This window comes from Camelina sativa, chromosome 11 (assembly GCF_000633955.1).
Source record: "Camelina sativa cultivar DH55 chromosome 11, Cs, whole genome shotgun sequence".
Classification (NCBI taxonomy): Eukaryota; Viridiplantae; Streptophyta; class Magnoliopsida; order Brassicales; family Brassicaceae; genus Camelina; species Camelina sativa.
Genome location: NC_025695.1, coordinates 7427596 through 7437463, shown reverse-complemented (window position 1 = coordinate 7437463; position 9868 = coordinate 7427596). Strand labels below are relative to the sequence as shown.

At 36.4% G+C, this 9868-nt stretch overlaps 2 protein-coding genes across 3 annotated transcripts; both read left to right on the top strand.

Moving 5' to 3' along the window:
- On the top strand, positions 3240-7755 carry LOC104722182. 2 transcript variants are annotated; one of them, XM_010440316.2, is made up of 9 exons: positions 3240-3634; positions 3740-3913; positions 4032-4153; positions 4243-4280; positions 4379-4419; positions 4499-4651; positions 4744-4970; positions 5079-6538; positions 6609-7755. In XM_010440316.2, the coding sequence occupies exons 1-9, from the start codon at positions 3564-3566 to the stop codon at positions 7497-7499; spliced, it is 3177 nt and encodes a 1058-aa protein (XP_010438618.1). In that variant the 5' UTR covers positions 3240-3563; the 3' UTR covers positions 7500-7755. The 2 variants fall into 2 exon arrangements, with proteins under 2 accessions (XP_010438618.1, XP_010438617.1); XM_010440315.2 differs by having other exon boundaries at positions 4376-4419.
- On the top strand, positions 8391-9707 carry LOC104722181. The gene is made up of 3 exons (XM_010440314.2): positions 8391-8561; positions 8662-8867; positions 9256-9707. The coding sequence occupies exons 1-3, from the start codon at positions 8472-8474 to the stop codon at positions 9479-9481; spliced, it is 522 nt and encodes a 173-aa protein (XP_010438616.1). The 5' UTR covers positions 8391-8471; the 3' UTR covers positions 9482-9707.

Genomic DNA, 9868 nt, shown 5'->3' with positions numbered 1-9868 from the left:
TTTTTTTTTTTTTTTTTTTTAAAACCCAAGCGAATCCGCTTGACAAGTCAGAGAGTTATGAAATAACATCTCTAGTGACCGTTAGCTGAGTCAACTTCCGGTGGTTGCAACCCCCACCTGAAATCAAGAATATAGTTCAAATCTTTTACGTTCACGCTCTACAACAGTTCTACTTATCCCTAAAAAATGCTATCTTATAACCATAGCTTATCACAAATATCGAGTTTATTATCGAAGACACTAGGGAGATGCTAAGGAGAATTAAGAAGTGGAAAAAATGAGAGCGGAGACAGGAATGGTGGTGGTAGGTGTTTTGGGATTATGGGCACGCTTTGTCCGAAAGCCTCTACTTGAATTCACCGGAGAAATTATAGATGTAGCCTTCGAAGTCGTGTTGAGGATGTGTCGACCAGATACACCTGCTTATGCTCCTCTTTCTTCTACTACTAACAACCCTCCTCCCACTGGAACAAGGTGATTACATTTTTAATTGAAAAAAATTAATGTAGAGATATATACATATAGCTCTTTAAACATTATTTGTAGATTCTCAACTCTATATACGTTTATATTTTCTTTTTCTTTAGAATGTTAAATTAACACTCTTAATAAACAAAAAAAAGAAATGAAAAGTTAGTAACATTCATGGTCTCGTTTCCTCTCTGGACATGTGATTTATATGGTTTATGAAAGCTCAAAGCAATAATAATGCTAGTGAGCGCATCGAAAGAGGCTTGGTAGCTCGACATATTGTAGGTGATGCTGCGTGTAATACATCTGTAAATTGATTGATGAGCAAGGTTACAAATCCATATGTGATTAAATTGGCGACACATCATATGAACATGTGTGTTCTAATTAGGTTTATGAAGCTGATCCACAAAAATCAGAGAATGCATGTGTAATGAATTTAAATAAGATACTCTCTCTCTCCATCCATAGAGCTCGTTTCTCGCCATGAGAATGCCGCATATATAGCCATGTGTTGAAAGATCATTTTAAGTTTGAATCGTGGGGATCCCTAAGACGCGGCCGCCCCTAACCACTGAATAGTGAATACAACAAGTTTGTGACTCTGTGTTAACAAAGTCAAACACTAGAAGTCTCTGAGTCTACAACGTTCGTTCAACACTATACACCGACTAAATTCCCAAGAAGGCTTTTCTTCTATGCAGGTGTAAGCTCAGACGTTTGTATTTGTTACTTCAACTCAGGGACTGAAAAAATATTGTTTTTTTCTATGATATTAACTAAACATAATTAATTTACTACTAATAATCTGGTGAAATTTCTTACATGCTTAATGTTGTATTAAAGTAGTATCAGACAGACTGATTTCAGAAATGATCCTCAGGTAGTATCGGGATGGGCTATGTAAAGCCCCATTATAAAAACAAACAAAAACAATTTTACCGACGACGCAGAAACAAGTTTTACGCATGGGCACTTTTTTCTCAATCGTCTTTTTTTTCTTTTTTTTCTTTTTTTTTTTGTTCTCTTATTGTCTGATTGATCTTTTTTGCACCACCAAAAATGTCTGTGGCAGCATATCAAAGATTACAAAACAAAGAGCTGTTAACGTTTAAGTTATTTTATTTTTATAAATGAAAATCTAACAAAATATCAAGAAAAGTAATAACGAAACAATAAACATTCGTTTCTCGATATCCTTTGACAAGAAGTATGAGAAGATAAGTACATAAGTAGCTACAATTGATAAATCACGTGACCCACATTAGTATTAATCATAATACTTAATGTTTTCGTATAATAATTACAAACACATCTTCACTGTGACTATTCTTGAGTTGGTTCCCTACAAGTGGTTATACCTTTTGACAATAATCTTGTGATATTAATTAGTGAAGCATATGTTCTAACTAACAATGGAAAACTTTCTGGTGATTGGCCACTTTACCATCATTAATGATTAAAATTTCCAACCTTACACAAATAAGAAATCTCTATAATATTTGAGATGTGTATGTTCAAATATCATCATGTAACATATAATAAACTAACTCTGCATCAGAAATCTTTTTAATTATTATTCAAGAAAATTTTGAACACACAAATCTCATAATCAGTATACCAATCAGCTCCTGAATATTTCTTTTTGCAACTTATAATTGATTTTTTTTTATCACGTATCTTATATGTTCAACAAGGTCGCTCCTTTCTCCATTTCACATGGCAGAAATATTCAAATACTTGTAAAATCATTGTGTACTTCGATTGTCTCCCCTCCAAGCTAAGACAAATAATAAATAGTAAACATCACAAAACTTCATACTGTCATTTCTGCGATATATTTTCTACTATTATCACCTTTGTTTGAGTAACTGTTGCTATCATTTGTCTCTCTTCACACCCAAGTTTTTGACATGTGACATGTCAACTAACACTGTCATTTCCATCAACACACTTGTTTATTCGTAGGGGTATCATATATTTCCATAGTATAATTTAAGAAAATGTTATGTTTTCATGTAAAAATATTTATATATATATATTCTCCCATCACAAATACTACAAAACCTGAATATTGGAACTTGGGACTATTTTAAACAAATACCAAACTTCCATGCAATGCACCACTCAATGTGAATGAAATAGATCTTAATTTATGAAAATAAAAATTATAATTCGTGAAAATAAGAATGTCTACCAACTTTTCAATGGTATTCCCTCCAAGTGAAAACAAGGTAGACATACATTTGAAGATAAAGGAACTAGTCTTTTTGAAGTATGCGCTACAATCATCTTAGCTTCGAGGTCTCGTATGGAATATAACTTAAAGTGATAAAATTCCATGAAATGATAACAAGAAAAACTATATAAGATAAAAATGTGTAGATGAAACACAATTCAATAAAGTTATCCGGGAATACAATCAAGTTCAAACCAAACTAAGTGATTAGTATTGCTAATTCAGTATCATTATTGCATATTGATAATGATAATTCAGTTACCCGTATTTCGCATATTTGCTGAAAATAGAAACTTTTTTCTACATCAACCCTCCAAGATGTACCAATCGTTTACTCTGCCGTAATTTTGCAGACGTTTGGCAAAGATTATGAAAAGTCGAAAACAATACTAGCAGTAGTCTAGTACTGTTGACGTATAGAGAACCTAGAATATGTGTCTACCGGTGAAGTGGGTGTGTCGGCGTAGAGAACCAAAGGGACCCCAAAATTGATAAAAATAATTAAATATTAAAGGGGAAACAAAAAAAACAAAAGAATCAAAAACCTCGCTCTTGTAAAATCCTCTCTCCTCCTCCTATTGTGTTCATGTGAATGTCTGAGTCTTAGCTTCAATGCATGTGCTCACCTTCTGGATCTCAATCAGTTGTTCTACAACTTTTTTTTCTATCAGTCTCTTCTCTATCCCTTAGCTGTCACGAAACATTCTCTTTCACTCTTCCCCATCTCTCCAACTAAAAAATCAGAAATCTATCAACATTATTCTTTGAACACCATAAACATCCATAAGACAGTGTTTCAATTAAATTATCCAGTCTTGTCTGAAGAGACAAAAGAAAGATTCAAACTTGTTTTATGGGTTCTTTAATGGATCCAAGAACAAGACTTGACTATGCTCTGTTTCAGCTCACACCCACCAGAACAAGGTACTTTCTAATTCCTTTTCTTCTTCACAATTTTTTTCTTATAACACAAAAGTCTTATATGTTTGATGATTCTCTTAACTCTTTCTTGTCTCTTCTGTTTCAAAGATGTGAACTTGTGATTTTCTCTGGTGGCGAGAACGAGAAACTTGCTTCTGGGATATTTCAACCGTTCGTTACACATCTCAAGAGCGTTAGAGATCAGATTTCTAGAGGTGGTTACTCCGTTACGCTCCGTCCTTCCTCCGCCGTTCCTTGGTTTACTAAAATCACCCTTCAGAGGTATTCATTAGTGTCTTCGTCTCACTCCTAAGAAAAAAGTTAAAAACTTTATGTCATGAACCCTAAAAAAATTGATGATTTCTTTTTTGTTGTTGTTGTTTCTGATTTTGGTGAAAAGATTTGTGAGATTCGTGACCACTCCTGAGGTTCTCGAGAGGTCTGTTACATTAGAGAAGGAGATTGAGCAGATCGAGGATTCGATTCACTCTAATGCAGCCGCCATTGCCGGCGAAACTGAAGGTATGTTTGGTCACAAATTTGGTAAATAATTTAAAGAATGAAAAAAATTCGATCTTTTTTTATAATTGTGTAATCTGTTACTTATGTAGGAAACGAGTCTTCTCAGAGGTCTACGGCTTTGTCAAAGGTGAGTTTTTTTTATCTTTCTTTTACTCTCTTACATACCAAAATTAGAGTTATTAGCTTAGTTTTTCAATTGTTGATGGCTCTGTTTATGTATAGAAGAAAGGGGAAACTTATGGAGACACTGTGGAAGAAAATTCTAAGTAAGTTTTTTATTAGTCTTTCTTTTATTGGTTATGTGAAGTTGATTGATTCTGATAAGTGGTGAAATGAATGGAATAGGGTTGGTCTTCAGCGTGTACTTGAGAATCGCAAAGCGGCTTTGTGCAAAGAGCAAGCTATGGCTTATGCTCGAGCTTTGGTTGTTGGTTTTGAATTGGACTATATGGATGACCTTTTGTCTTTCTCCGATGCTTTTGGAGCTTCACGTTTAAGGTATGTAGCTAAACCGTTTCATGTCACTGTCTTGTTTGTAGGCATTTGTAATGAATATTTATGAATATATATGTGTGTTCATTTGTGTCCAGGGAAGCATGTGTTAGCTTTATGGACTTGTGCAAGAGAAAGAACGAAGATAGAATGTGGGTGGACCAAATCACGGCTATGCAAGCATTTCCTAGGCCTGAATTATCCTTCATGGGTGACTCTGGGATCGTACTCGCTGGTGAAGAGAATGATTTGTTGAATGCTACTAACTTAAAGCGTGGAAACTCCATGGATGCGTCGAGCCAGGGTAGCTTTGAGACTAACCAAGGTCCTTATAAGCATCAATTCTGTTTTATTCATTAGATGTTTCTTGGATTTGGTTTCTTTCTGGGGGTTATTGGTTAGTAACTAAAGCCGAATTAACCGTGTTGTGCAGAAGGGAGAGCTCAAATGGCAATGCCATGGCCAAACCAGTATCCTCAGTACATGCAGAACTTCCAAGGACATGGGTATCCACCTCCTTATATGTTTCCGGGTATGCAAGGGCAGACACCATATTTCCCTGGGAATATGCAATGGCCCGTAAATATGGGAGATGTGGAGTCAAATGAGAAGTCTTCCAAGAAGAAAAAGAAGAATAAGAAGAAGAAAAAGAAGTCAAAGCAAGATGAATCTACCGAGCTAAGCGATGATGATTCTAGTGCTGAGACTGAATCAGAAGACGGAATTGAAGGAAAGAAACAATCCAGAAAAGTTGTTATCCGCAACATCAATTATATAACTTCAAAGAGGAATGGAGCAAAGGAAAGCGATTCAGAGGAGTCTGAAGAAGAAGAAGAAGGGTTTGTAGATGGAGATTCCATCAAACAGCAAGTAGAAGAAGCCATTGGCTCACTAGAGAGACGGCATAAATCATCTTCACGCCGTCAGAGGAAACACAAAAGTCACAACGATGATGATGATGATGATTCAAGTAACAAGGAACCTAAGGGGAATGATAATTGGAATGCCTTCCAGAATCTTCTTTTGAAAGACAACGATTCAGAGCCAGAAGAATCACTACGAACATCTTCATCTGCGTTAAACATGGAGTCTGAAGTTGTGAGAAAGAGAGAACCGCCTTCGGATGATTCGTTCCTGGTTGCAAATGGGAATGAGGATTGGGGAAGAGAAACCGGCATTAAGAAATTAGATGCAGGTGAGAATGGTCGGATGATAAAGAGAGGGAATAACTATGATGGTGAGATGTTGAATCCAGGTCGAAGCGATGAATCAAGAAACTATTCGCAGGCAGAGATGTCAATTTATGATGGGAAGCTCAGAGCCAGAAATGAGGCAGAGGAAGACTGGTTCATACGTAACCAAGCAGGTCCAGACACAGATGCAAGTCTTGTCAAAACATTTGGAGGAGACCAATTCCACTTAAGTAAGAGCAGTGAAAGAGATGTCCTGACGGATGACTCGTTCATGATCCATTCTCGTGTTGAGGGCCCAGTAGAAGAGTCTCGGTTAAGGACTGACATCATGGACTCTGATGTTTACGGAACCAACCAACAAGAAAACAATGCCTCGGAGTTCACTTCGCATGAACCAGATGACCTTTTCATGGTTCTTGGACGGGAACAAGATGTTGAACCTACATTATTACCATGGACCCCTGAAATTGACTACGAGACTAACACGTTGGCTCAGAAAACAAGCAAAATCGATTTGGAAACTTCCACAAAGGCCTCTGCAGGTGAAAAAACCTCAGATGGTAAAGAAAAGAAGAGTCGTGGTATTTCCAAGGGGAAAGATGCAAAGTCAAGGGCATCAAGTAGACCTGACCCGGCTTCAAAAGCCAATAGACCTGCTTGGGGAAGTAGAGCTGCTGCCTCCAAGACCAAATCTCAGATGGTAATTTCTGCACCACTTTTTGTCTTTCTTGATTAGTTTCCTTTTCTCATCTGGATTTGGTTTTTGATAGGAGGAAGAGAGAAGGAAGAGAATGGAAGAACTTTTAATTCAGAGACAAAAAAGAATTGCAGAGAAGAGTTCTGGTGGTAGTGTATCCAAGAAAACTCCTCCTGCGATCAAAACAGTGAAGAGCTCAGTAAAGAACGAGAAGACCCCAGAAGCCGCGCAGTCAAAGGCTAAACCCTTACTCAGAAGTTCCACCATTGAGCGCCTTGCTGTTGCCCGGACCGCTCCAAAGGAGCCACAACAAAAACCAGTAGTTAAAAGACCATCAAAACCGTTAGGAAACAAGACAGAGAAAGCTCAGGACAAGAAAACGAGTAAAATAGGTCAATCCGAAGCAAAAGGTCTACAACTTTCTCGTGACCCGAGTCTTGAAATTAAGGAAACGGTGGTGGAAGATTCACAGTCTTACTTGTCCGTAAAGCAAGTTGAAGACCTTCCTCCTGCTGCTGCTCCTTTTGCTGATGATTTCAAAGACATTAAAGAGTTACATAGCTTGCCATCAGAGGAAACAAATACAGCAAACAACGGACCGAATGAAATCATAGCAGATGCAACCAATCATCAGAAAGTACAAGATCAGACTGTTCAGGAAACAGTCAAGAAGTCACATGTTTCCGAAGACAAGCAAATTACTACTAACCATTATTCCGAGGATGTTGGAGAAGTCCAGATTTCACAGGCAAAATCAGTGTCTCCGAAGAAGTCAGTGACATTTTCAGAGACAAACATGGAGGAAAAGTATTATTTCTCACCAGCGGCCTCAGAGATTGACGTATCGACACCGCCAGTGACTGAAGCAGATCATTCGAGGAAGAAATGGAACAGTGAAGAGACGTCTCCCAAAGCAACAGCTAAAGTTTTCAGGAAGCTTCTTATGTTCGGAAGAAAAAAGTAAACCCCGGAGTTAAGAATTCTTCTCCGGAATTACCATCATCATCTCTAGTTTTGAGACGACGTTGTGTTGAGTATAGTTGAAAAGCCCGGTTTCATATTTTTATTCTTTTAAATATTTCTTGTGTGATATTAAATACTATTTTTTCAGTTATTGGTTTGATTTGTGTCTGTTTATATTACTTCGTTGATGTGTTGTTTATAGAATTGAAAGTGCTTCTCAATGGAGTGTAAGAAATTGGTTTGATGAGTTTGAATAATGTAAGATTCTTTTGGATTTTTGTAACTAAACTATTTGATTGATGATCATTAGAAAGGAAAAACAATACGAAAGCATAATATGAACGATTTTTAACTCAAACAAAAATTATACTTTCTTCTGAAAATTCGGTGAGACGATTCTTGAAATGTAAGCAATTTGGTTCTGTTAGATTGATCAAGAAGTCTCCGCGGTACCATAAGCATTCTTGGGTATTTTTATCTTTATTTTGGTAACATGTTCCCATCAAGTGGGTATCTAATTCCCCACGTTCTAAGCATTTGTTTTTCAAGCTGTTCTCCATTTTTGAAACTTAGTTACGATCAAAAATTCAGCCACGCAAATTTTATAGAAATTATACTTTTACACAAAAAGAGCTCATATTTTTATTTTTAGTAATAAGATACAGCTCAATATATCTGTTTTTGGTTTGTAATAAACAACAGAGGATTCTCCAACAAGGAAGCTCTGTCACTATCTTTTGCACTAAGCATCCTAGACTAGACTACCATATTCCTATTTTCCCCAATTTATTAGATAAACTTTTCCTATACACAAAAGTAATTTGAAGAAATAAATAAAGGTGAAACACCTATTTCAAAGAAATGGTAACGTGTCTTTTTCCATTAGGCGAGACGATCCAATCTGAACAAACAAAGTTGTCTTTATATCTAAAGAAACATTTTGTGAGAAAGAGAGAGAGTAAGGTGTGAGTCCATGGCGTCCAAGATTGTCTCAGCCATAGTCCTTGTGTTCAACCTCGTTGCCTTTGGTTTAGCCGTTGCTGCTGAGCAAAGACGAAGCACTGTGAGTCGCATCTTTTACAACAATATATTATTTGAAACAAGCTGATGATTATATGATATCTTTCTCTTAATATTTTGGAGTTGATTTTTTCGTGGGGCAGGCAAGGGTTGTGCAGGACACTGAGGTGCAATACAACTACTGTGTGTATGATTCGGACAGAGCCACAGGGTATGGAGTTGGCGCCTTTTTGTTCTCAGTGGTTAGTCAACTCCTTATCATGTTCGTTAGCCGTTGTTTCTGCTGTGGAAAGCCTCTCAAACCTGGCGGTTCACGCGCTCTTGCCCTCGTTCTTTTCATTGTCAGCTGGTAAGTTATATACTCTTTTGTTATTATTAAATCAGTTCATCATATATGTGTATCAGACTACTTCTAAGGAGTTTGATTCGGTACAAAATTACTAACCGTCTTGACTCTTGACAAAAACCAAAACTTTACTTTTTTACATCAAAAGAAAAGTTGTAGCTAAAGATAATGGAAAATAAGATGATTAAATTTCACAATCAAACATATACAATAGTGTGGTCCTAGTTTATATTACTGGAATTACCAAGCATTTTAATTCTTGGAATTATTGTTATCTTTGTTACTAATCCAATTGTGCTTCTATCTATCACTGAATTGATAAAATGCAACAAGCAAAAAGAATCCGAAATTCTGCTAATATTTTTACATTTTGTTGGCCAAAACAAAAAAGGATGTTCTTCTTGATAGCAGAGATATGTCTATTAGCTGGATCAGTGGAGAATGCATACCACACTAAGTACAGGACAATGTTCATGGACAATCCTCCTGATTGTCAAACTCTTCGTAAGGGTGTCTTCGCAGCCGGAGCCTCATTTGTCTTCTTCAACGCTATTGTCTCTCAATTTTACTATTTCTTCTATTCATCTGCTGCTGAGGCCTCCCTCTCACCTTACTAATAATTCTTAACCAACACATATAAGTTTTTTGTTTTTCCTTCGTGCTATGTGATATACTAATATCATATTATTCGAGTGTTATTTTTTTTAATGTATGACTGCAAACTTATTTGAAACTGAGGGTACAACTATATGAGTTTTGTAGATTGATTTGTATGGGTTTTTTTTTTTTTGGTTTAATGTTAATTTTTGTATGGATATTAAATGAAAATGTTGTTTTAAATAAGGTGAGCGATGTGATATCCCCATATATTATTTGACAAACTCTGGGATGTTCATATTAGTTTCAATCCTAAATCTTTTTGATTCTAGATCAAAACCATGGTTATCAAAAGAAAAAAGAGAGGACAAGTTATCCGAACACGAGAGCAACTAGTAGCAAGCAAC